The 27,957-nt window shown below is 35.5% G+C and overlaps 1 protein-coding gene across 1 annotated transcript in view; it reads right to left on the reverse strand.

The window, feature by feature from the left end:
* A1CF (APOBEC1 complementation factor) overlaps nt 1–27,957 on the reverse strand; it is a 78,559-nt gene that overhangs the window by 33,296 nt on the left and 17,306 nt on the right. The window contains exons 2-3 of the mRNA XM_090278039.1: nt 18,567–18,710; nt 304–438 (exon numbers count right to left, since the gene is read on the reverse strand). Of these exons, the coding sequence (XP_090134165.1) occupies nt 304–438; nt 18,567–18,665 (234 nt within the window). The 5' untranslated portion in view covers nt 18,666–18,710. The remainder of the gene's footprint in view (nt 1–303; nt 439–18,566; nt 18,711–27,957) is intronic.

Genomic DNA, 27,957 nt, shown 5'->3' on the forward strand with positions numbered 1-27,957 from the left:
CGTCATGTTATTGTATATTGAGAGACACATTCAGTTTGTAGTGAGATGGTGTGCCAGTGAAGATTGGGGACTGAGATATAGTTTTGAAAGTCACCAGCGATGATATCAGTAACAGCTGATGTCAAGCTGTGAGGAACTAAAGAGCTGAGATCATCACTAATAGGTAGGAAGGTTTTAACTGCTTGAGAAATAACAAGTGGGCAAGAAACCATCAGTGACCAGGAAAAATGAGCATGAAAAAAGCAAAGTGAAGAGAGTGATACTTTTCCCTTGAAAGATAAGAAAATTTAAATTTGGACTCACTTTTTCACATAATGGTATAAGTTCATCCTCAAAAAGATCTCGGGGAAGTTTTCCAATAAAAATCTCACAGCCCCTTTCTGGGGGTGCAGCATCCCAGTCAGGTGGAGGACCACCATATTTTCTTTGTCCATTTTCCTGTAAATCCAGGGTAGGTTGTATGAGGGGGAGAAGAAAACAAGCAATCTTTAGCTCAAGTTTCTTGATTATTTTTCAGAATTATTTCAGTCAGAAACATTTATCATTGACAAATAACAGTTGACTGGTCATAGGATAAAACATAAAAGTCTCTTTTGTGTGGATTTTAATACCATGTTCTATGTTTCAGTATGACTTGCTTGAGATGAGCATGTGAAAACTTATAAAGAATTGAAAAAATATAATAGGTTATTCATATTTTTCTGTTATTCAAAATCACAGAAGACTGATCATCAAAGGATCTGACTATAATTTGAATTCACTCTCAAACCCTGTGTGGTGTAGTGGTTAGTGCTGGAGCTGGATTCCTTGGGTCTATGACACTAGCTGTGAGCTGTTGGACACATGGCTTCTCAGAACCTCAGTTTTTTCCTGTGCAAAGTGAGGAAAATAACAGCTTTTGATTAAAGGAGGTAATGCATCAGATTTGCATGGTACAGCTCTTAGCATGTGATATGTATTTATTGGTTATTACTTCCCTTCTTGTCTCCCTGAATTTAGGTTGTTTCATATGCCAACCAAGACAACACAAGACCCTAAACAGAAACATTGTGAAGATTACTGTTGGGAGGATTGACTGGCTAATTTTGGGGGGTAGCTAATGAGGCACTTAAATCTATTTTCAAAGCTGACAAAATAGTTGGGTGTCTTTGTAGGTAATAATGCTGTTCTCTGTCCAAAGAAAATTAACTTCTATTTTTTTCCTTTGTCCTAACAAATTCTTGGTTAATTTAGTGTCCTTATTGGAGGAGGAATAGTATTGGTGCTTCTCTGCAATGCCAGTTATATATTTTTAGATGTTAAACCTTAAGATAACTCAGGGGCCTCACAGTGAACTGTAGGCCTAACCCACCACTGTTGATTTGTTGGGGAAAGGTAAATTTACTTTCCACTTAGACACAGCCAGGGCTCTTTGTCATTGTACTTTTGTAATTTTTGAAGAAAGGAAACTGTAAGGGACCAAATATCAGTATGCATTGCCAATTTCTTCAATTGACACTTAAAAAATGTTTAGTACTATAAAATGATACATTTTGGAAAAAACATAGTAATGTGTAAGATAAAAAGAAAAATTCCCACTGTATCACCCTACTCATCAGTAGAAGTAGTTACTGTTAAAAATTTCACTGTCTTTTCAAATACTTTTTTATGTGTATTTAAAAAAATGTTGCTTGTTTAAAACATTGTTTTGTACAATAGTTGTTGTTTGAAATTAAAGTAGCTTCTAGTTGCATTGGTAAATCTTTATATATAGCTACCTGAGTCTTTCTCAATTATTTTATGTGTTAGCACAAAGGCTTTTTGGATCACAGTATTTAACTGATGTCTGTGGTGGCAATCACTTCTTTAATTTTAATAATTTATATTATGTTGCCTTAAAGTAAAAAAAAAAGATATTAGATGGGTCTTCTACCTTGCCTTGATATCTTTTTGCTTTAAATGACAGGATTTCTTTTTATGTTTTATTGATTATGCTGTTACAGTTGTCCCAATTTCTTTTCCCTTTGTTCCCCTCCACCCAGTGACCCCCCCTCTGTCCAGCAGTCCCCCCACTTAGTCCATTTCCATGGGTTGTGCATAAAGCTTTTCTCAACATCCCTCTGTCTATTCTGCACCCTCCTATTATGCTTCCTAATTCCTGCACCATTTCCCTCCCTGTTCCTCCTTCCCTCTCTTATCTAACCTCCCCACACATGCTCCCCATACCTATGATTCTGTTCCCACTCTAGTTGTCTGCTTAGTTTGCCTTTGTTTCCATTCCCTAGCTTCTGTTGTTGATAGTTGTGATACTGTTTTCTTTTTAAAGTTCATAGTTTTGCTTTACTTTTTCTTTAATAAGTCTCTTGAACACTTCATATAATAATGACTTGATGGTGATGAACTCCTCCAGCTTTACCTTGTCTGGAAAGCACTTTATCTGCCCTTCCATTCTGAATGATAGCTTTGTTGGATAGAGTAATCTTGGTTGTAGGTCCTTGCTTTTCATCACTGTGAATATTTCCTGCCAGTCCTTTCTTGCCTGCAAAATTTCCTTTGAGAAATCAGCTGACAGTCTTATAGGCACCCATTTGTAGGTAACTCTCTGTTTTTCTCTTGCTGCTTTTAAGATTCTCTTTTTATCCTTAACCTTTGGCATTTTGATTATGATTTGTCTTGGTGTGGTCCTCCCTGGGTCTAGCTTGTTTGGGACTCTCTGTGATTCCTAGACCCATATGTCCATTTCCTTCCCCAAATTAGAGAAGTTTTCCTTCATTATTTTTCACATAATTTTTCAATTTCTTGCTCTTCCTCTTCACCTTTGGCAACCCTATGATTCAGACATTGGCATGGTTAAAGCTATTACAGAGGTTTCTAAGCCTCTTTACATTTTTTTTCAATTCTCATTTCCTCCTTCTGTACTAGTTGACTATTTATTTCTCCCTTATGTTCCAATTTGTTGATTTGAACCCTGGTTTCATTTCTTTCACCACTTGTTTCATGTGGATTTTCCTTCATTTCATCCAGGAGAGCTTTTATTCTTTCCCCGTCCTGTTTAATCTTTTCTGTCAAGTCTGTGATCATTTTCATCACCAATGCCTTAAACTGTGCATCTGTTAGATTAGCTATCTCCTGATCTGTTAGGTTTGCTATCTGTTCGTTGCTTAGATGTGTCACTGGGACCTTGATCTGCTCCCCCTTCTGGATCATACTTTGTCTCTTCATCTTGATAGCTTTCTGTGTTTGCCTCTGTGACTTGGGCAGGGCTGTCGCACCTTTTATGTTATAGGGGGGTGGAGCTTTAGGTATTCCTTAGTGCTGGCCACTTGTTTCACCATGTTTTTGCCGCATATGTCAGAGAGGGGTCTGAGAGGGAACAGTGCCGGTTGCTGCCACTTTTCCAGGCACTTCTCCTCTTTCTGGTACTAAGGAAGCTGCCTCCTTTTTGAGACTCATAGCTTCTTTCTCTGCCCTAACCCCCACTGGCTTTCACAGTCAGAAGCAATGTGGCTCTATTTTCCCTGACACCGGAACTGCAAGCTACCCGGTCTTGTCTGGGGCTGGGATCGCTTCTCAGATTTAAGCTGTATGACTTTTTCACCACAGCTATAGCTGCTGTACTGCTAGCCGTGCCGCCAGCTGTGCCCACCAGCTATGTGCCCACCAAGCACCACCCCCCACAGCCACTGCTCTGCTCTCTTTCTCTCCCTCCTGGCTCCACCCCTTCTATATTTCTAGCTGATTATTTCTCCTTTATTTCTTTGCTGACCTTCTTTGTAGTTTAAATTTTCTGGATTTTTTTTTAGTTTTGAAGTGGTTGTAAATTCCTTCTTAGTTATGAGGAGATGCAACATGTGTATTTACACCTCCATCTTGGCTGGAAGTTCTGGATGTTTTCCATTTTACTAAATATTTAAATATTTGCCTCAAGATGTTTTGAATATTTTTCTTCCCCTATATTCTTGCAGGATTATCTAGTATCAAAAATGTGTTATCACTGAAGAATCTAAGAAATAAAATATTTCATATTTTTATTTAAAAATGTTAAGAACCCAGTGAGCTATATTTCAACTAAGAATTCCATGAAAAATATGAGTTCCATACTTTCAGAGACATATTAAAGACTTGATTTATTTACCTTCTAAGGCATTTCCTACATGGCCTTTACTGCCACACACTGTCTAACCTCAAACATCATCTTGGGTTATAGATTGTTACCATCCCTATTTTACAAAAGACAGAAACCCAGAGAGATTTAAATATATAAGTTGCTGAGTCACTTGGTTGGGAACCAAAGTAAGAATTTGAACTCAGGTAGTCTGGTGTTAGAGTTTCTCAGCTACATTTTGTTGCCTTGCTGTATGGAAGCCTAATCACTTGTAACAGATCTACACAATTAAATACTTATTTATGAAAAAGTTTATCATACCATGATATTGTAAACTCTGTTGCATTTAAAGTCCTTTTTCAATTTCTAATCATTTTATTGCACAATTTTTTTTGAGGGGAAGGGAACATCTCATATCTGTTGCTTACCGAGAACCATATTTCTATTGCCAAACTGTGGTCTGCTTCCTGGGTCAAACTCAAAACTTTTGGTTGATGGTGATTCCTCTGAGGTCATATGTGTATATTTTAAATGTCTAGACACATACGATTCAGTGGATTATTGGAAAAAAACTTTGTATGAATTAGGTAGTATTTTCACTCTTCAGTTGAAGAAAGCAAATTTTCATCCCATAATAGTAAAGTGACTATTCCAGAATTTCTGATTGGATAAGCTTTGTCTGAGAGTTTGAAAATAAGTAGGCAATGAGCATATTGACCTTTTAAAGATTTTTCCTTCAACTTTCTTCCTTGCTATAATTGCTAAAAATGTCACCAAACTGTTTTGTGCAAATCATGTGTATAGGAGAATTCATCTGCTTATGAGACAAAATGAGTGATCAGGAAAGCTTATTAATAGTCTTTCTGTGGTTTCTATAAACACTTAAAATAAATTCCTGAAGAATATCTTTTGGGGTGACAAAGGGTCTGACTTGTTCAGAGATGCCACAGAGGTCACCCAGTGGGGGAAGATTTACTTCATGCACCACCCACCGGGCCTGGAATGCACCAGGGGTGGAGAAGCAGGCCAGTTTAAGGCAGATCCTGTGCATTAGTCATGGCGTCAGAATAGCTGTCCATTACTCAGAAAGGACAGTTGGAAGGCTGGATTGCTGGTATTTTAGGCACTATTTTTTATAGTTGAGTTTAAAATAAAGCCCAGTTATAACTGCTCTGTCCCCTCCTGACTGATGTCCTTCTCGTGGAATGCATCCCCCAGTAGTACAAATATATTAATAGTTCAGAGAGAGAGAATATAGGATTTTTTTTTTCCATGAGAGAATGTTCATTCAACTCTGGGAATTTTTCTTTTCCCCATTAAAGACTTGGAAGCCATTCATTCTCTCCAGTCACATATGAAGAGGTGAAAATTTCAACTCTATAAATTAAAAATTGAAGATCTACTTCTTCGCTTTAACTAAAGTATTAGGTAGCAAGACTATTTAGTAACTCTGTTTATATGTAAAGAGTATTGTAAGTTCCTCTGTCATGGATATTTTAAATCTTTTATGATGGAAACAGTCTTGAAGGGATTTTGTATACCATCTTCTTGACCTTGCATAAAACCATACAGCTTTTGATAAATGATTCTAAGCACTAAATCTTAGCATGAACCTCAAACAGACTGAGTTCATTTTGGTCACCTGGCATCTGAACTTTTTATACATCTGGAGAATTTGGGCAAAACAGCTTTCTCCTATGGGATTTTAAAAGGCCAGATACTAAAAAAAAAAAAAAAAAAAAAAAAAAAGAAGAAGCCAAATACTTCCTTTTCCAGCTTCTCTTGCAGCTGAGACAATCATAGTTATCATAAAGAAAAATCGAGTTCTGGTGCAGAATTGTAATGGTGCAAACTTTAGTTTTGAGCATTCTGTGGTGATGATGCATTTTTATATCATTCCAGATTTATGATGTGGTTTTGGGGTTCATTCCTAAAAGCTTCCCTTGAGTCTGGTCTTCCAAATCAAAAGTTTCTTTGAACCAATATTCTTTTAATAAACTCCTTTTATGTTTAATCAATAAAAATTAGCTTCTACTATATGCACATAATAATAGTAACAGCAGCAGAAAAAGAAATCCTGCTGAAACAAAAGCTAACTCTTATTAAGTTGGACACTATGCCCTGTGCTTTACATGTATTAACTCTTTTAAACTTCTCAATAAAACCATGTGGATGATACTTCTTATTTTTGATTTATAAATGAGGACTCCAAGGCACAGAATGTGTCCAGATTTGTACAAACAGTAAGTGACAAAGACAGTTTTTGAATACTGAGTCCACGCTCGTAGTCATGACATTTTTTTCTTGTTTTTATTGGGTTGTCCAAGTTTGTTTAATTTTTTTCTGCAAGATGGCTTTAGTAGTGCTTACTTGTCTTTTATATCACTTGAAACAATTTTGTTAGATTGTATTATGACAGCTGTCTGAAGAGCATGCATTTAAAAAAATCAAAATTGAATTTTTGTGCAGCCATTTTAATATTGAAGATGGAAGAAATATGCAACATTTTCAGTGTATTATGCTTTGTTATTTCAAGAAAGGTAAAAACACAACTAAAATGCAAAAAAAATTTGTGTAGTCTATGGAAAAGGTGCTGTGACTGATCAAACATGTCAAAAGTGGTTTGTAAAGTTTCTTAGTACTATTAACATTTTGGCCAAATAATCCTTTGCTGTGGGGCCGTCTTATGCATTAGAAGATGCTTAGCAGCACCCCTGGCCTCTGCCCACTATAAGCCTATAGTGAGAGATAGCTGACATACTCAAAATATCCAAATCAATGGTTATTGATGAAAATGAAAAATGTTTTTTTCTTTTATGGAAAAAATGTAATGGACTTATTGGCCAACCCAAAATATTAATCCAATTGTGCAGATGAGGAAATTGAGTCCAAAGAAATTATGTGAGTTGTTTGAAGTCACACTGGTTTAATTTATTTCAGACATCACTGGAACCAAGGCCCTGTGATTCTTGATCTGGTAAAAACTGCATGCTGTGTATACTGTTCAAAAGTCATGATGACTTTTCACACTTATCAGCCTTATAATTCTGCATGTTATGTGGGACACTCCCTTGTTAACTTCACCAAGCATGGAGACCAGATGGTTTGTTGTCTCCCATAAATGAGCCTATTCATAAACTGGAAGGACATTCAGCAGGTGGTTTTTTGTTTTTGTTTTTGTTTTCATGATTAGATATTTCAATTCCTTTATTGGTTCTTTGGAAATTTTGTATTCTAAATCTGTAGTCATCTCTGTGGTTGTCTTTGGTTCTTTGTTTTTTTCTTTCCAAGAAGGAAGAAATGGTATATTTTCTTTCTAAGTTCTGCTTCTGTTCTCTCAGGTGCTGGAGAGTATACACAGACTAGGTGGCATTTCTAGACTTTGTAAGCATGCCATTCACCAAAGCCATACACAGAATAGTGGTTCTGTGGCAAACTCCTGTGGACTCTTATCACAGTTGATGCTGATGCATTGGGAATGTCTCACTGCACTGTATCTGTTGAATTGGCAGTGTGTTTTCCCAGTTGTTGATTTGTAAGAGTGAATAAAAGTCTTTATTAGACATGATTTGTATGACTTTCCACTTGCATACCACCTACACATTATATGATAGGGTTCAAGGCCAATAAATCTACAGGACCTTAAATAAAATGTCCCAAAAGGATTCTTAGACAATATTTTTACCTTGGCTCTGCTTATGATATTTTTGTTGTCTGAGCACAATAGACAGGGTTCTGGGGAATATTCATTGTTAATTAGCTATAAAAGATAATTATGTTTTGTGTATTTAGTTTGTTTACCTTCATATCCTGTTAAGATCAGTAACTTTATGTTGGTAAATCTATTTTAGACTTAGAATTTTTAGAAAGCAGAATTTATTTAATTTATATACTTTGAAAGTTAGCACATTACCTGTATTAGCTTCTTTTTTTTTTTTACAGTATTTGTAAGGCATAAGCAATATGGATGTCAGCTATTATTATTCTAAAAATAGAAAGAGCAATAGCAATTGTGATAAAATGGAATGTTTCAGTTTGTAGAAATGTGGAACCACAGTTAGAAACAAAGAGAGGAAAAGTTAGGGAATAAACATAATATACAAACAGAAATTTAGCTTTGTTATTTTATAACTTAGCGTTTCTCAAAATGTGGTATGTAACAACATTAGGTTGATTATAGGTCATTGTTTTGTTTTAGTAGCTATGCATTTATCTTACTGTGTGTTAGAAAATTATAATTATCACATAAAACCTGTGTCTTTTGCATTTACATAAGTGAGAAGTTTACTTTTAAAGTTAACTTGAATAGAAATAGTAAATTGATTTAATGAATTCTAAATAAATGATATTATTAGAGGTATTTATGGAAAAATGCACAAAGAAAAATACAAATGGCTTTTGATCCTCAGAAATTTATCTATTTGTTTCACTCTCCCCAAAGCTTTTGCACTTGATCTTTAAAAATGTATGATGTGGTTCACTCATGAAAACAACTTAGCAAATTATGAATCATGTTCTTCTATCATTTTGGAAGGCTGATGAAGTTCTATTGCCTTGAAAAAGAGTCCTAATTTGATTTCATAATATTAGTTGTCTTATGAAGGCAGAACTAATTTGTTATCAAATGAAGTGTTTAATAATATCATATTTAACATTTTGCCTTTACCTGTAAAAATTATGTGGGGCAAACCACACTTTAGAAATTCAGTATCTCAATATTTCATAAGCAAACAGGGTTTTAAAAATAATTTCTATTTTGTAAATCTTTTCATAATATGTTTTTGGCCAATTCATGGGAATATTAGATTTGAGAAATCCTTACACAAAATTAAAAATCAGAAAACTTTTACTTGTGTGTGTTTCTACAGAAGAGAATAAGTAAAATGCCAACTCACTTCTAAGACCTCTGTTCACATTTTGCAACAAAGTTCACATAATGATGGACTGCAAAGAATGTGTTTACTTTTTTGATACCAGGATTTGCTGTGTTTATGCTCGCTTCTGGCTCTGGGCATGAGTCTTTACACACTGCTCCAACCTACAGGAACCTTGAAATTCCACCCAAGAAATAATTAGGGAAAAGCTTTGGTGAATGCTTTATATATTTTGGGCTTTTATCTTTTTGGAATACGTAATTTATTCAATAGGCCCATCCAGGTTTTTATTTACTTGTTTACTTAATTTACTTTTCATTTGCCTTTTGAATTGATTAATAATATAGCAGTCAAACATCTGGTTAAATTATATGAAGCTATCCACATGCAGATAGACATTTGTCAATGTGCAGATAAAGCATGTGCAGTTTGGGTACCCGCTCTCCTTCTTTTCCTTGTTCACATATGCCAAGGAGAATTCCATCTAATGTACTCATTTTGTTATGTGAGAAACATACATAACACACAATGAGAACTTTATACAGTCATTATTCTTTTTACCACACTCCCATGAATTTAAATTTCTGAGAAGCTAAGAGACTTGGCAAGACTAGACACTAAATCTTTCCTGACTTTAAATTCTTCATTTATAAAGAAACAGGGTTGACTAGGTGATTGTGAAGGTCTTGTGAGAGTGTTAGGATGCTTGTGAAAGGGAGGCAGACTTTGACGCTGTATTAAAATGTGGGAAAATGTTCATTCGATGTTTTGTGAGTTTGTCAATAGGATCCATAAAGGGAATACGATAGGGATTTAAAAAGTCAGTGTTTCTCCAATTCCATGTCCAATTAACATCTATTTTATTAACTACTCAAATGACTGTCTTTGTATTGATTTTCTTTAAAAACTTATGCAAAAAAGAATATGTCATTCTTATAAGTAGAATGTATATATAATTTCCCACAAATGGAAGATAATTATAAAAGCAATTACAAAGGAGGGAAATCATGATTAAATTCTAGCTGGACTGTGTAGTTTGCCACAAGCTGAGCTCTAGTCCTGTCCTTTGTGTTTAAAAAGCTTAGCAGGGGCAAGAGAGGTGTTGAAGGCATACCTTCAATCACTAGCTTTTCTCATCTGAGTATCTGAAAGAACTGAAAGTGGAATAATGTTCTCAGTAGGAAAGTTCAAGTTTTTTAATGTTGTTTACCATTTAACCTCCTCTCAGCTCTCTCCAGCACCTCTGAAACATGTTTAAAAAGACTGGAGTTGAAGTCTTTGCAGATTCTTAATTGCATGGCTCTGAGATCTCACTGCTTTTCTTCTTAGTCCCTGTTAGAAAGCTATCTTTGCATCTCATAGTGGTAATCTTTTAGGTTTGGAAGCTGAAGAGTCACTTATTTTGGCTGCTTATCTCTATTACACAAACACGTAACAATGCTTAAAATACTGAAGTTGCCTGCAGGCAAAGTCGAAAGTGTTTCTATGTTTTTGAGTCATGAAGTTCACACTGATTTTTAAGCTGATAAAATGGAAAACCTCATGTGCTTCTAGTTTTTTGAGAAAAAACATAGTTTGCAAAGATTTTGAACCTTATATTGAAGACCTATGAAAACAAATCTCTGTTAGGCTTTTTGAGGAGAAATTCATTGCTGCTGGAAAAGGGCTTCTGGTATGTGTTCCTATGTGTTGGGATGCTGCAGTTCCCTTCACATGGCAGGCACATGCATTTTCCACAAAAGCATTCACAGGACTGTTCTTTTAATAAGAGTCTTGCACCCCAGGCTGTGGCATTTCTGGCTAGCAGGAGCAAGGCTTCTTAAAGAGTTTTAAAATAACATTGGCTGGGGTGATAAGCTAAGGGAAACGTGTGCCTGCGATGACTTGCTGATCTCATCCTGTTCTCCTGCTTAGTCTACCTATTTAAAGAACTAGTATTGTGCACTTGGTGAATGACCTAAGTCCTTGGATAGCGGGGATGTGAGCAGGTGGTAAGAACAGGCAATAGAAGAAAACAGAGGTCCCAAGAACTATATTTTATCATGAAGTCAAATTTCTATTTCTGTCCCTAGGATTTTTGTGTGGTGGTTGGAAAAGAATGTCAAGGCCACAGCGTTTTTTCTTCTGCCTCTTGCTGAGCTAATCTAGGTGAAGCCAAGTGTAAATACTGAGGTCCTAAGTTACTTATTTCTATTGCATTATTTGTAGGAAAAAATTGCAATTTGAGAAATGCCTACATAAAATTACTAGAGTACCATACCAGAGAGATGGGGGATTTAACTTGATTTGGGGCCCCCTTAGAAGAGGGGAGTGTATCCTCATCAGGTTTATGTTGATCTAGCACTACTCTTTGCACCTATGGCTTGTACATAGTCATAGAGGAATTGCACACATTGGAATAAAATAATGTGGTTGCATTAAAACTTCCTTTAAGAGAACATGCATAGAAAGCAAAATTTGAGGGGTGGGAATTCAAGGCATATTTTGTTCCTAGTTTAAGAAATAGAGGCTGATGGCCAATTAAAAGAAGAAGAAAAAGATGAAGTCCACTTATTTTTCTTTCTTATCTGCTGTAATATTATTGGGTCTTTGAAATTAAGACACAGTGTCTTCACTGCTCAAAGGTATTGTGCATTTTACAAATATTTTGGTTAAACAGTAATAAGGAATTTTCTTTAAAAACTGGATTAGCTTCTAACATAGAGCAACAGATTAAGGATTAGATTTGGGTCAGCAAACATTTTCTGTAAAAGGCCAGATAGTTGATATTTTAGGCTTAAAAAAATAACCTTTTAAAAATGTGAAAACCATTCATAGTCTGTAATCACTACAAAAATACAAAAACAGGCTGTAGCCACATTTGAGTCAGGGTCATAGTTTGCAGACCTCTGATTTATGTCTCTACTGAATTGTATAACTCTGGGGCTTTTCTAACTATGAAATATTAAATAAAGGAATTGGGCTATATTCATATTAAATTAAAACACATAAAAATTAGAATAGCCTAATGAACACAGGTGCCTATTATTCAACTGTAATAATTGTTTTCTGCATAAAAATTTCCCAATTTTTCTCCTTCTAATTGCATGTGCCCTAGAATTCTTTTTTTTACTTTATGAGGTTTTTTTCTTATAAAAAAATTATCTACATTATTATAGAAAATTTGGAAAATAAAAGATGTCAAACAAAAAAATTACTCCAATCAGAGATTTATATTTTGTTATTTTCCAATTTCTTTTATTGTGTAATTTCTTAAAATATTATTTGGAAGCATATATAAGTTTTATATTCTGATTTTTAAGTAAACATTAAAATTTAGACATTTCTTCATGTCTTTGTATGAAATCAGAATTATACATGGCTGTATAATTTGGAAATATAAGGTTTGTCATATTATGTAACTGGTAGTATTTTATTTTACATTTAAGATATGTTTAATTTGTAAATATAAATTTCACTATTATGAACATCCTATGTCTAAATATTTATCCTTATACTTTAGGTCAAAGGTTTTGGTCAATTTTAAGCCTCTGAAAGAAAAGTAGCACCCACATCTGTTTAATGCAGTCTTATGTTGTCATTTTAAATTTTGAATATAGTCATTCTTATTGCAACTGCCTTATATGCATTTTAGGTCAGGTTATATGAGGGGGTACCCCACAAAACCAGAATTACTTTTGGAAGGGTGGCCTCTTGTAGTACAGACTTCCCCCACTAAGTTGGTGTTCTAGGAACTGATCTGTGTCAATGTGCCAGCTGGCATTATGGTGAGAAGCTGTGTTTGGCCTTGGAGAATTTTTTTTAAAGACTCTTTCAACATATTTGCTTATTTCATGGTGGATGATTTATGAGCACACCTGCCCACACCGCGCTGAGTTTTAGCTGTTTTTGACCCAAAACAGCATGACTCCATGCCCTACCCTCCCTTTTCACCTCATCCAGCTCCAAGTGACTTTTTTTTCCCCTGGATGAAAAAAGTACTCAAATGGAAACGTTTTACCGATGTGGAAAAGGTGAAACAAAAAAGAAGCACTAGAAGGCATCAAAATCAATGGGTTCAAAAACTATTTTGAGCAGAGGGAAAAACATCTTGATAGGTGTATTGCATCAAATGGAAAGTACTTCCAAGGTGACTGAAGATTAAACATATAAGAATAAATACATGGTATTTTATAAGTTTAGGTTTTTTTTGGTCATCTCTTGTATATCTTATACATCTATAATATCAAGTCCTAACGTCATCGACACATTGTGTTCAGTGATAGGGACTAAGGAAACAAAACAGAAAAACAAACACAACCCTTTAAGCTTATGAAGGACAATAATTGGATTAAGAAAGCAATGGCACTATTATACCTCACAAAAATTTATTGTATTGTAATGATTTTTAGAAAATAGATTATAAATAGGTTAATTGGACTGACAGTGCTAATATATACCATATTTTAAATAACTTAAAATTATATATAAGTATCCTGTGTCTACTTTTAAAAAATACTTGAACTACTTCAGGGTGATTTTAATTAACTATATATTTAGCTTTAGTTATAGTAGATTTAAAGTTAATGTACACTAACCCCACACTGGGTAGAAAGTTTTCTGAAAATGCTCATCTATATAAACTCTATTTGCCTTTTAAAAAATTAAATTTATTGGGGTGACATTGGTTTGTAAAATCGTACGGGTTTTAAGTGCACAACTCAATGAAACATCATCTGCACACTGCATCATGTGTCCATCGCCCCAAGTGAAGTCTCTTATGTCCCCCATTTTCTCCCCTTTGCCCACTCCCACCTAGGCCCCACTCCCTTGCCCTTTGCCTAGTTTTAAGGAGGAGATTTCAGATAGAAGGAGCATCACATGTCACAGAGTTTATGACTCATATCATTGATAAATTCTTGAGGAAAGAATCATCACAATGTGATTTTTTTTTCCTTGACTCTCAAAGAAATATATGCTGCCTTTAGAAAATCTAGGAAGTACAGTTAAGATTTAAAAAGTAAGGAAAGAGCACCACACATAATTCCATTGCCTGGACACAAAGACTTTTTACGAGTTAACATTGCAGCATACTTCCAAACCATTTCTACGTGGCAGAAGGTGGCTATGAAGTTGAAAGTTTAACCCGTCAACATCACACAATTTTCATCAATAACATTTATTAATATTTGCTATTTTCAGGGAATTGCATTCTTTTATTCTCTGAAGTAATTTGATAAAATAAATTTTCAGCTACCAATATCTAAAAATATCCACTTATTTAAACATGATATCACGAAGTATATTTTCAAACAAGCAAGGATTGTTGCATCAGTTGCCATAGAACAGACTGGCTCGCGTTATTAAGTAACCTGCAAAATTCTATTTTTGACAGCTGTATTTGTTCTGTGAGTGATAAGAGAGCACAAATTAGCCTCTTTTTTAAAATTCGTGTTTTGCTGATATTCAGCATTCAATATCAGACTGCAAAGTTACAATAGAAGTAAATCTTTCAAACCCTAACTTAGTAAATAAATATCATAAAATTGGAAATGATTATTGTATGGGTAGGCACCCTGAATTGCATTGAGATATCTATCTTCATTTTTGTACAGGGATTTTTAAAAAAGTTCACCTGATGTTGTCTTTTTTTTTTTTTTTAAGTAAAGATATTAATCTTTCCTCTAATCCAGAGTAGGAAGACAGAAGTACTGAGAAGGCTAAAGGATTTTCCCTAAACTACAAAGAGCTGGAGGATGTGTTTCAAAACACGCTGGCCTTCTCTTCCAGCTAATTAGTGCAGTTTGCTGACCAATGATTCAACACAGCAGCTACTAGAATCACAAAATGATGACTGAAAGAGTGGGGAATGTCCTGGTCAATCTTGTGGAAAATTAAGCCCTATAGTGGTTAAAGGACATGTTCAAAATTATACAATTGTTATGTGGTAGAGACCAGTGTCTACCATCTCTAATTTGAAGTCTCGGGTGATTTTCAGTACTTTGCAGCCAGAATCAATAGGGAGTTTTCAATTAATTCAAAATGATTGAACCAAGTCATGTATATATTTAAATCTTGATTAGAGAGGGTTTAGATCTAGATAACTAGGTTTTAGAGTTTTAGCTTTCTACATTATCGGACAATTTCTGATCTAATAGTCATCCTGCTAACAAATAAGTATTATTTAAAGTGAATTATGTTACAAAGTTGAGTCTCCAGGAAATATTTTTAGAATGCCCTAACAAGCTAACCTCTAAAATTGCAATCTTAAAGATAACATTATAGTAGCTCTTATATTTTTAAGTGTTGTCAGAAATTTTGGCCAATAGCACTGGAATTAGAGCCTTTGTATCTTGTGCAAGTGACCTAACCTCCTTGTGCCTTGTTTTCCTTATCTGGGAATTGAAGATGATTGTAGTAGTTACTCATAGTGTTGTTTTAAGGTTTAAATGAATTAATATACATAAAGCAGTTAGAACCTAAGTGCCCAATAAATGTTTAGTATTATTTTTTTTATTGCAATAACGTGTGGTCTAAATCCTTATTAACATTTTCTCAATGTAATTGAATATATAAGATCAAAGTAGTATACGGATCGACCATGTATTTTTAGGGGTATTTTATTTGAAAACATTTTATTTTAAAATTACATAGCCCTATTGGTTTTTCTGTTATAATGCAGATATTATTATAACATTAGGTTTATAAAATGATCTCCATTGTTGCTTGAGTCTCTTTTAACAAATATTGTTATTTGCAAGTTTTTTACATAGCTGTAATAATAGCATTACAATTTTCTGTCCTGCAGAACCTTTTATATGATCACTTAATGACTGAATACAATTTCATTTGTAACAGGATTTTAAGATAGAGTGGGTCTTCTCTGGTTTGGATAGGAAACCAAGTCACTGGACCACCAAGCAGAACAAAGAGGTAGAGAAAGCTGTTTAACTGTTTTGCATTCTTAACTGAATACCCCCTCCTCTCTTCTACACTGCAGTTTGGAAATGAGGTTGAAGAGTTTAGAGCAGTTTTGGGAGTTTATTGAAAGATATTTGGAAACCACTGCCCACTGTGTTGTGAATCCTAGCTACCCCTTCATGGAAGGAATTGCAAGGTGCTTCTCAATTTACCTAAGGCAGGGAAGGGGTAGTAGGAAACCACTCAGAGAGCTTCACAGGTGTTCTGTGCATTTGGGAACGTTCTAGGCTGGTGGGTCTAACTTATTGCTGAGATATCTACTGGTGAGTAGGGGTTGACCTGCTGCTTTGATTTTGGTGACAAAGAGAGCTGGTTCCTTTGTGTCACCTGCACTTCTAGACTTTGCTGAGTCAGAGAGAGTGTGAGTGTTTCCAGAAGACTAGAGTTTGACCATATGTCTGAATCTGGGGTTATGTTCCATCTTTTCCAAGAGCGCTGATTAGAGTTTAAAAAGCTTTGCAGAAGGAGGCTCAGGCTCAGGACAGTGTTCAGCCAGGGGAAAGTGTAGCCATGCGAGAGATCCCCAACCATGGAATTAAGGATGGCTCTGATGATCCTACAGAGTATCGCATAAGCTTTACATACCTGCCAGGCCCAGAGAGCCTAATGCCAATATCAGTCAATAAGAGCTTTCCTGTCCCTTTCCCTTTGCTCTCACCCCTCTCTTCTGCTTCAGCTCTGAGTCAGGAATTACAGTTAGTGAACTGGCATAGAAACTATGCTTCTGAAAGCATAAAGGAGGAAAATGGAAAAGAAATCACACTCCACCTTGATGTAGTTGGGAAAGGGAAATAGCTATAAATTTGAATGATGTTGTTATTATTATACTGGACTAGACTTAATTATTTAATGGAGATTTTGTTTTTTATTATCTGAAAGTTATCAGAAAAGTCAGCAGACTTTCCCTGAGTTTTATCTGGGGGAAAAGGAAGCTCCAGAACCCAGAATAAAACTAAATGGACAATTTTTATTGTTTTAGGATTATTTCTTGTAAAATTATGCTTGTTGAGTGTACTGATTATATACTCATACCTTAATCATTTCCTTCCTTTTAATAGATTTAGGTCTGCTATATTGAGGTATTATAAATAATGTCAGACTGGACATGTTTATATGTATTCATTATTTTTTGAATCATCAGAGATTTGTTTACAGAAGGAGAATATTCTTGTAAATAAATATTGACAAATTGCTTTTTAAAAGGGTGTAAGTGCTTTCCACTACCATGGTCTTGAATGAATTGTATGAATGTTTCAAATACAAAGAAGTTTTTAAAAATACTGAGTTAAAAACAATATTTGATTTATAACATCTATGAAAATGTTGATTATAAAAAGAAAGAAACCCCACTGTTCAACTGTACCTGGTCAGATGTAAAAATATTATTCTGAGTGTCCCTGTTTTGTACACTGTAAAGTCTTTAGAATTATCTATATGAATTATAGAATAACCACTTTTTGTGATAGAAGACTACACAGAGTTTTTCAATCAGTCCTTAATTTTGAGTACATTAAATTTGGAAATAAAATATCTAGAATAATTTAGCTTTTATTAAGTATTGAAAAACTAATAATACGTTAGTATCTCCCTTGCCCTTGATGTAAATGAAACTGAAAACTTTACCATGAAATATTTTCTGAAATCTTAAAAAATGTAACTAAAAACTCCTCATTAGGATGAACAATTAGAGCATTGTACAATATTATCTCTAACAGGGCATGCCATGACTTATAAGATTAGTTGAAAACTAAATGTAGTACATTTTGCAACAATCTGACAAAGGACCATGTAATAAAGGGACACTGCTGCCTATTTTATTGTTATCCACATATGACATTGGTATCTATAACAACACAGAGATTTGGTTAAATTGGAAAATTATGTAGGTGCAGGAAAATTAAATTGCTGAGAATTCCAATACTTTGTCTTAGTGTAAAAGGCAACATTATGTTTTCAAATATCATTTATATGTCTAATACTAGTTTGCTTTTTAATATATGAAAAGCTCTCTAAAGGAAGTTATAAAGACAGTAATGTACAGATAATCTTAACAACTAACATCTATGAATAGACAATTTAGGATTTTTTTTTCAAAAATGATGAACATAGAGAAAAATTATTATATTATCCTAAGCTGTTGAGTAGATGTTATGAGAAGTAACTGAAATAGCTAGGCTGACCAAGTGCTCAGTCCTTGGATTCCACTTCTAGAAGTCCTCCTACATCGGCAGTGATCTCTTTGGAATCCAAGGCTAGTGCCTGGATAGTTCTTTGATGATTCTTGAAACACTGGCTTTGTTCTATTTCACCGACAGCTTTGGGTGGCAAATTCCAGCTGCCTTTTCATATACTAATATTGCCTTTAAAAACTGTGATCATCTCTATGACCATGGGCACTGATTTCATTTTCCAATGACAAGTTAAGGTTTAGTTGATCACCCAGAGTAGAAAGAACATCACCTGTAGGGTCACATGCAAAATTGAAATGGTACAGCTTCCTCCCCGACCAGAAAGGAACATCCACCTGAAGAGTTATATGACTGATCATTCCCATTTTGCATCTTAGGACCACTAATATTCTCACTGTGAAGTCAGTGTCTCAGCACTGAATTCTGTGGGTCTCAGCACATGTCATAAGGAGTTCCTACCTGGACCAAGCTATATCCTGTGCGCTGGACCAGTGCGCGAAGGGCTGCTTCCTTCTGGGTGCCGCTCAATCCATCCCCGGATTTGTGATTTGATTCCATTGAGAGTGATTATCAGCAAAAAATCAGGTTAATTAGGGTTGCTCACTGAAACCAAATTTAAGATAAATTAAGTAAATTGCTGTTGCCAAGTCACAACTTGTCCTTTTCATGAGGGACATCTTTAGGAACATTCTCTGCAAATCAGTCATCAAGGTTAGGGGAACTAGCAGCCACACACAAACTAGGCCAGTTAAATATCCTTATTAAGGAAGAGATTTTAAAAACATTTGATTTCAGTTTAAATTTAAAGTAAAAAATGAATACTATCCCTTCTCCCATTAGAATGCAGATCAGTAATTCTCAACCCAGTGATCTCAGAATGTCACAAAATACTTAAACACAAATTAGCTCTCATCAGTTAAAAGAATATGCACAATGGTCCTTGTAGAGGTGGTAAGAGGGCACTGTTACTAAATCAATCAACTAGTGAAGGTATCAAAATCCTGAGAGTTTTCGCTTCAATTACCTGTTCTGTGTTAACTAAGACATTTACCTACTAATTCTCCAAAGATGAATTTCTAGAATAGAGTGTGCTGGTGGCAGATACACAGAAGTCATCATGTAAACTACTTTATGTAATAAAAATTTCACCTGGGTTTTAGCAAGAACAGTGGATCCTTTGAGTGGTATTGGAAGGGCCTACTCACACCTAGATCATATACCTCACAGTCCATTCAGTAGAGGACATAAAGCCCTTTGTAAAAATCTAGGAAATCATGAAAGTTTACACATGTTCATGTTTATGTATATAGATATTACTATGTAATTTCAGCATTTTATTGTCTGTGCTTTCTATTTTAGGTACATGATTTGAAACCCATTCCAAATGTGATGGTTGTTCAAATTCACAGGTTCCCAGGGCAAGACTATGGCCATGCAGAATGTCCCAGGGCTGCGGTGGTGTGAGGCTTTGAAGTCTCCCATGTGCCTGATAGGAGCGTACGTGCTGGGTTAGCATGCGAATGGCTCAGTGAAGGTTCTGTGCTTGGTTTTCACTGTGCTTAATATGCTCTGCCAACCAAACAGAGGAAACATGTTTTATGAATCAAATGTAAATCTAACGTATTTGACGAGAGGCCCTTTAACAACTTCTCTGTCCTGTGTATTGAGATTTCCTGTACTGATTTTGGTTGTCATTTAAAGATTCAGAATGAATTAGCCATTAATAATATAGGACACTGGGCCAAAAATTAGGTGACCAAATAAAGTGAAGAAGCTGAGGCGATTATTTCAGTAAAACGTAGCTTCAAACTATTATTAAAATGATAGAATTTAAAAGTCCTCAAACTATGATAATAGGCTAACATCATTTACAAAGTAATATTTTTGATGTAATTTAGAAAACCAAAGGAAAAAAATAATGAGATTCCAGAAAGATAATACCTATTAGCTGTTATAGGGACAGAACAGTTTTATGCTTTTCATATAAGCATGGCCATTCTTGCTCTTGACCTTTCCAATAATTCTTGCTTGCTTCTGACCCAGGTCAATTCAGATTTTACTCATTCATTGTCTCTAGGAGTATTTAGTTAGTACTGTTTATATGTCAGCTCTATCCCCTACCCAGCTTGAGGGCAGTGTGTTTTATGGGCAGCAAGCTAACCCAGTTAATTAACATGCCCCTTTCTGTGTCTGTACTTTGCAAAGGCAGTGGTTTTAAAAAGAAAAAAAATCTTAACTTTATATTTTGGCTAAGACAAATTAGAAAGTATCTTCAAGATAATGGTCATTTGATACACATGTCACAATCCCGGGTGGAATTTGTAGCTTTACTGACACATTTACAGTGTAAATGATCTTTTCTCTGAACACTACAAGCTAGGGGGAGAAAACAAGACCTGTTTTCACCTTAAAATCCCAACCCACTGGTGAATACAGTCATAGAAACATCTACAAAAAATATAAATCCTCTTAAAAACATAGAACTACAAAAGGCATTTTGAAGATTTACAAAGAAAATTAGACTTGAAGACAGATTCAACTCTTGCTCTATTTCCAAACATTCCTAAAATTGTCTTTTCCTCAGGACACTCTCAAAGTCTCCCACAGTGCTGAACTGAACTATCAGGAGCAAGGGGGCCATAAATGGGCACGTGGTCTGACAAGGTTAGTCATGAGTGTCTTACAGATGTTTGCAGGCAAAGTCTGGTGTCTTTTGGCCAACCTGTAGATTTGTTCTTTGCTGAACTTCATCTTTTCTATCAAAAGGTAACAGTTTATGGTGAAACAAGTTGTATTGACAAAACTTAGTTTGGGTTAATAATTAGTAAAAGGAATCAAAGATGTTTTACAACAGAAAGATCTTTTGAGTACACACAGATTCACTGTGAAATTATTAAGAAAATTTGTATAGCCTCTTAATATAATATCAAGTCATTAGAAATCAGAACATGGAAATAAAATTCAGAATTTTCTGTAAGAGAAACTTGATCTTCAATGTTTATTTCTTAAAAACAGCTTGATCTCCCAGTGTTGATAATTTAAGGCATGAACTTGAATCCCAGATAAATATGTTTTAAGCAAATCAAACTTTTGTTTCAAAAATTGGTCCATTTGAAACAAAGGTTTTGCAATACGCTATCTAATTTAGCACCTTGCGAATTCAGATCTTAGGCAACTATATTTTTAAAGTGTAGTTCCTGATGTAATTTATTGAGGTAATAGAATTCAAAACCTATATATAGCAGGTATTAAGACCATTGAACTAAAGGAAGCAACATGAGTATTTATCCATCTTCATATTTACTAAGTACCTACTGTCATCCAAGAACTTTTTAAACACAGGGATATAACAGAGAACAAAACAAAACCCTCTCTCTCCAAAATCTGAGCTTTGTATTATTTTATGGAGTTATATAGTGGGTAAAACAATAAACAAAATACATAGTAATATATACAGTACACTTATAATTTCTAGGGAGAAAAGAAAAGAATGGGAGAGGAATATGAAGTGAAGTAGGTTGTGGGGGGGAATGAAATTTTAGATAGCATGGTCTCCATGGAATGAATTTGGGTGGGGAACTGGGTGATGTGAGGCGTGTCCTTGGGAGAGAGAATTGCAGGTGGAGGGCATGGGAAGTGTAGGGTTCCTAAGGGGAGAGCTTGTTGATGGAATAGTGAGGTGGCCCATGTGGAGAGGATGAAGCTGAGTGAACGAGGAGAGAAGTAGGAGAGGGTTAGGGAGATAGGGGTCGGCCAGGTCATTTAGGATCTTGTAGATCATGAAAAGGGGGTTGGCTTTCATTCTGAGATGTGAAGCCAGAGGACTGACAAGATTTTACTTAGGTTTTAACAGAATCACTGTAACTGTTGGGAATACATTGAAGGGAGTCGAGTGGGATTGGGACTGAGACTGGGAGTAAGGTGAGGAAAAGGAGATGAGTAAGGCAAAGACAGAGTCCAGTCCTGTTTTTATTAAAATTTTGCTATTTTTCAATTATGGATTTAAAAAAAATATTACATTAAAATATCATTTGTCATGATTATTGAGTTTTGGTGTTTCTTACATTTTGCATTAAGGTGATGCCTCATTCCCTTCACTCAAGTTGGCAGGGGAGTTGAGGGGAGAAGCAGGGAGACTCTGTGAAAAACTATTGCAACATCTAGGCGAGAGAAAATGGTGGCTTGGCCTAGAGTGGTGATAGTGAGGGGTGGTGAAAATTTGTCAAGTCTTGGATATATTTTACAGAGGAATTGGATGTGTTGTGAGAGAGTCAAGAATGACACCCAGGGCTTTGCCCTGGTCAATGGGAAGAATAGACTTGTGATTAACTGAGTTCGGGAGTAGCGAGTTTGTGGAAGAAGAGCAGGAGCTCAGCTGCAGGCATGTTGGTTTTGAGATGCCGTAGATAGTCAATAGTAGAGAGATTGAGTGGACAGTTAGATATATGAGTCTGAATTTTACGAGAGAGTTCCAGACAGGACATATTGATTTGTAAGCTATTTACATAGAGCTGTTTAAGCTGTAAAATTGGATGAGGTCATCTAGGAACTGAGTGTAGAAAACAGGTCCCAAGATTGATCTCTGGGGCACTCCAACTTTCAGAAGTCAGGGAGACAAGGAGAAACTAGCTAAGGAGAATGGGCTGGGATAGTTAGAAAGGTAGGACAAGAACCAGGTGATAAGGTGGACTGGAAGCCAAGTGAAGAAAGAATTTTGAGGAAAACTGAGTGATTAATTGTGATAATCCTGCTAATTCATGTAAGATGAAGTATGAATGGGAATGCAGGTCCCAGAGCTGGGCATTCTGGGTTCAGATCCTCATTCTGACTCTGACTCTGTGTTCTGGGAAAGTTCCTTTCCCTCTTGGTGTCTGAGTATCCTCAGCTGAGGACGTAATAGTATGTCTCTCAGGGTCATTGTATTACATGAGTAAATATGTTGAATAGGCTTTGGAAGATTTTCTGGCGTATAGGGAGAGGGAATATAATCACCAAGCACCTCAGCTTCTCCATCCAGAGAATCTGCAGCAAAAAATTCCACAGGTTCCTGGAACAGTACTGTTAGCTAGATGAGAGTGGCTGAGAAAGGAAAGGGGCAAAGGAATAAGAGTTGGATGGAGAATGGTTACAGGCAGTATTACAGAAAAGAATCATGGGTACCGCCCCCACCCCTACACAGGCACCAGCTTCCTCATTTGTAGATTGGGGTAGCAAGCAGGCTGTGAATGATGCTTTTGTGAAGATTAAATGAGAGAACACCCACAAAGGGTTTAGTTTAGGGCTAGCATACAGTGAGCATGTCAACATGACTTACTACTGTTACTGCTAAAACTCACGTTGGAGGAGAAAAGCAGAGTGAGGGAATGGCAAAGTGATTCCAGAAGGGGCCTGCTGGAGGTGACAGCACTTCTTTGTATATAGTTTCCTTCCCTCTCCTTCTTCCTCATTCTGCAAATGTGATGAGGGCAGGGCTAAGGATATGAAAAGCTAGGGCTCTCCTCTTGCTCTGCTAATTTTCATTAATCTGTGATCAGTGTCTCCCCATCCTTGAAGAAAGTGTTTGTTTGTTTCTTAGCAAAGGAATACTTTGTTGAAATGTATACTCACCACCAAGGGTGCTATATAAAAAGGTTCCCTTTTTTTGTTCCTCTACCTCCATCCCAGGGGAAATGCTCAGAGCCTCCGTTTCCTTACATATAAATTAGGATGATAATAGTGTCTACTTCATAGGGTTGTTTTCAGGCTTAAATATAAGTACACTTAAAATTCCTAAACTGATTCCTGGTATTTAATAATGCCCAATAATTGTTGGCTATTACATTATTTTAATTATTATTCTACTTAATCTCTAATTCCAAGATGTAGATTTACAAAACCACTTGCAGAGAGGATAAAGTCCCAAGTCTTTAGCATGATATATTGTTTCTTCAGGACTGGATCCTAGAATCCCCTCCCAATGTCATTCACATGCCCCAGGAATTACCATGTTTTCTGATACTTTTGGGCTCTCTGCTTGGAATGACTTTCCCTTCCCTTCTCATATCCCCTCCCTTCACTAGATTGGCCCTATTGATTCTTCTACACTTGATTGCAATGTGTCTGCTCTGTGATGTTTCCTTCAATAAGTCCATGAGTAACGTAGAATGTGACCTCCTCAGTCCTTTCAAGAAAGCCTGTACACCCCGTATTGTTGCACATAGCACTGTAATTATTTGTTTACTTGGCTGTCTTTCTCACTAAACTGTGAACTTCCTGAGTGTAAGGATGATGTTGTACAGCAGATCCTCGAATAACATCATTTCCTTCAATGTTGTTTAGTTATAATGTTGATGAGAAAAAGAAATAAATTCTCTTGTCAGGGCCACTGTCTGTGTGGAGTTTGCATGTTCTCTCTGTGTGTGGTTCTGTGTGGGGACTCCAGTTTCCTCCCACATCCTGAAGCTGTGCACATGGGGTGACTCGCATATCTGCCTTATTCCAGTCTGGGTGGGCATGGTCTTGAGATGGCTGGGCATCCTGCCCTTGAGCCCTAAGCTGCTCAATGGGTCCTGGACCCTGCAATCCTAAACTGGAACAGTGGGTTAGAGAAGACTTCTCTTATGTTGTATTTCCCTTTCTTAAATGTATGTGTAACCTACATTTTAGAAGGGTTTGGGTGTTTATTTAGAAGTTTGCTGATATTTTTGTGACCTGAAATATATTATAGGAACTTTAACTCTTGTAATTAACTCATGGTAAACTGGATTCCATTATAAGTCATTTTGTTTAAAGTCAGTTTCCACGAACCCTTCCATGATGTGAAGTGAGGACTTACTATATTGATCTGTGTTTGCTCGGAAGGCTTAGTCTGACATATGTTAAGTGTTCAATAAATATTTGTGGAAGAAATGGAAGACTTTGGATTAACATTTTAGAAGTTACATTAAAATGAATCTGCATCCAATCTCCTAATACTTAGTATTCTTTTTTTCAGTCACTTCTTGAAAGTTCTAAGCTGGAAGGAACTTGTTTTATGTGAGAAAGTGACTTGTGTGGTTTCTCTGTGCTTATTAATGTGTTTATCACATTTGTGTGAGAGACAGGAGAGTAAAATTTTTTAAATGCAAATAGATTGAAAAATAGAGTTTACATTTGCATTTACTTTTCTTCTTAATGGCTTTCTGGTTTTATAGTTACAACTTTGGTGCCTATTTGGTCAAGAGAAAGAAGGACCTAGAAGTCATTGGGAGTTCATGATTTCTGCCTTCCTGAAATCACAAAGGGAGTGGAATGAACAGTTCACCTCATCACTTGGTTGAGACTGCTCAATAGAAATTTCCAGAGTTCACTGTTGGGCAAGGCCAGAGCTGCTGTTCCTGACCTTTGACCCTAGTGGCCCTTAGGTATTAGTGGGTCCTGGATCAGAGAATGTGTCAGGGAGACAGATAAGAAGGAAGCTGGAAGAAAGAAGCAGGTGGGAGGCTTTTTAAATCTGACATTTCTAAATCTAGACCCCTTAGAGAGGATACTATGTGCTGCTCTTTAATTATGACCCTGGTCTCTAAAGAGGAAAAGCACTAATTTTGTCCATAAAAATTGATACCACATACAGAACCAAGTTGTGGAAGAGAAATAGGAGAGGATTTTAAATGATTGTTTGTTACTTAGATTTGCCTGAAGTTATTACAATACTGGCAGGTTTTTATGTTTTAATGGGACCTAAGTTTCCAGCTAGGAAAACAGAAAAAGTAAATGGGAAAACAAGTCTTTTTTAAAAACATCTCTCAACATGATAAATTGGGCAAGAGATGAGACAAAGGTAAGAGAAATACATGGTACAAAAGCCACTTAAAGAGTGAAGAAAGAATAGGTTGGAAAAGCCAAAGCAGACATGGTACTCATGAATGATAGGCAGAGGAGAACACAGAGAAGCTGAAAAGATACAGAGAATTAAAGTTAGACATTTTAGTGGTTAAAAGTTAAGTGAAGTAATTATTCTTAACTTTAACCAAAATATCGACAAATATTAATTTAATATCCACTACATACCAGGCACTGCACTAGATATTTTAGAGTTAGGAAGTGAAGTCATTTTGTTAATATTATAGTTTCTATCTTATTTATTTCATTTGATCTTTTATTTTTTTCCTGAAGAGGATAGATGGGGACACTGAATGAGAAAAAGGACTGTTTCTGACTCTGTAAGCAGAGGAGAGGTGTTCTTTTGCAATTGAGTGGGGAGACTTTGTGGCTTGTACTAGCAATGCACCCCATATACACTGCAAACTGATGATTTTCACCTGCCGTTGGGACCTCTCCAAACCAAATCCAGTCTTTCCCAATATGTTATTGTGCACTGACGTTGCATGATGTAGCATAACTCTTATGCAACGTGCATAAAACCAACAAGTGGTTTATTATCAAGTTCAGTCTTCTAGAACCTTCTGGGAATTTTACACGAAAGGAGTTCCAGATTATATTGAAATTGTGTGTAAAGGATTTATAACTCAAGTTATGCATTTGTCTAATGGAGCTAATAAGTATTACTTTGTATTAATTGATAAAGAAATATAAATTAGCTCAATCATTCTCCTTGGAAAAAATGTTTGTAATTGTTCTTAGTCTTATTTTGGAAGTAAAGTGTTGTGATAACATTTATTTGACTATGCATCATGAACCATAGCAAAATTAATAGAATATGTGCATACATAAAATTTCAAAATATAGCCATAAAAACATCACACCAAGTCCCAATATGTGGTTGCTTGTTTTTCCAAAGCAATATCCATCAGCAAAAAATAAATAAAATAACCAGAATCCCTTTTGTGTTACTAAAGCGTTAGTAATGAATGATGCATTAATTTGGTTTTGGTCAATTTGGTCCTAGTTAAGGCCCAGAATAAAGAAATTAAAGTTGTTCACAGTAGATATATTTATTTTATTTTAGAAGGTTACACAGTTTTAGGGAACAACAGGCTTACATTTGAATTTTAGTTCTGCCACTAGGATTTGGACTTTTGTGAGACCTGTTTTCTGTTCTAAGAAAAGAATAGGAACATTAATACCTAATTTGAATTTTTTTAAACAAAGGATTTAGTAAGTCAGATAATGGATATTGGATATAAGAGTACCTAACAGAGTGCTTGGAATACAGAAAGTGCTAATAAATATTCCTTTTTTATTCCTTATCTGTTTCTGTGGTTGACTCATCTCAGTCATCATCTGTGGTTCTCTGAATGGCTATTCTCACATTTAACAATTGTCTGAGATGAAGAGAAGTGTAGTTTTGAATGCATTAACTTAACCTCTTTCATATAGCTTTAATAATTGATCTAGTATTTATGTTTTCATTTATCGGCCAGAAAAATCCTTAAGATCCTCAGTCTGTGTGTGTTTGTCTCTCATGGAGCATCTTAGTGGTATAATGAAAAGTAGATATAACATACATATTCAATGCTGAAGAAATATTTGAATAAGAAGTGGTATAGTGCACTAATAAAATTGATGTTGTAGTAGAATATATAATGACTTAGATAATTTATGAAATAAAATCAAGTAGAAAAGGCTACAAAACGGAACACATAGTCTGATTTCATTTGTGTTAATTTTTATATTCATGAGGACTGATTATAAAAGGCTAACTAGGTATATCTAGCTAACAAATTATTTCTCATTCTTGCTTATTTGACCACTTTCAGCTTTCTAAAATATACAACTCTTACTTTAATAATAATAAAAAATAAGTTAAATTACATCAATAAATATCAGTGAAAACAAGTCATATCAAAAATGATGAGAAATGGCCAAGATTCTTTTATGAGAAAATTGTATTACTTTATTAGAAAGCCAAAAAATGCTGAAAATAATATAA

Source organism: Furipterus horrens, unplaced genomic scaffold (genome assembly GCF_987537825.1).
Source record: "Furipterus horrens unplaced genomic scaffold, mFurHor1.1.pri manual_scaffold_5, whole genome shotgun sequence".
Classification (NCBI taxonomy): domain Eukaryota; kingdom Metazoa; phylum Chordata; class Mammalia; order Chiroptera; family Furipteridae; genus Furipterus; species Furipterus horrens.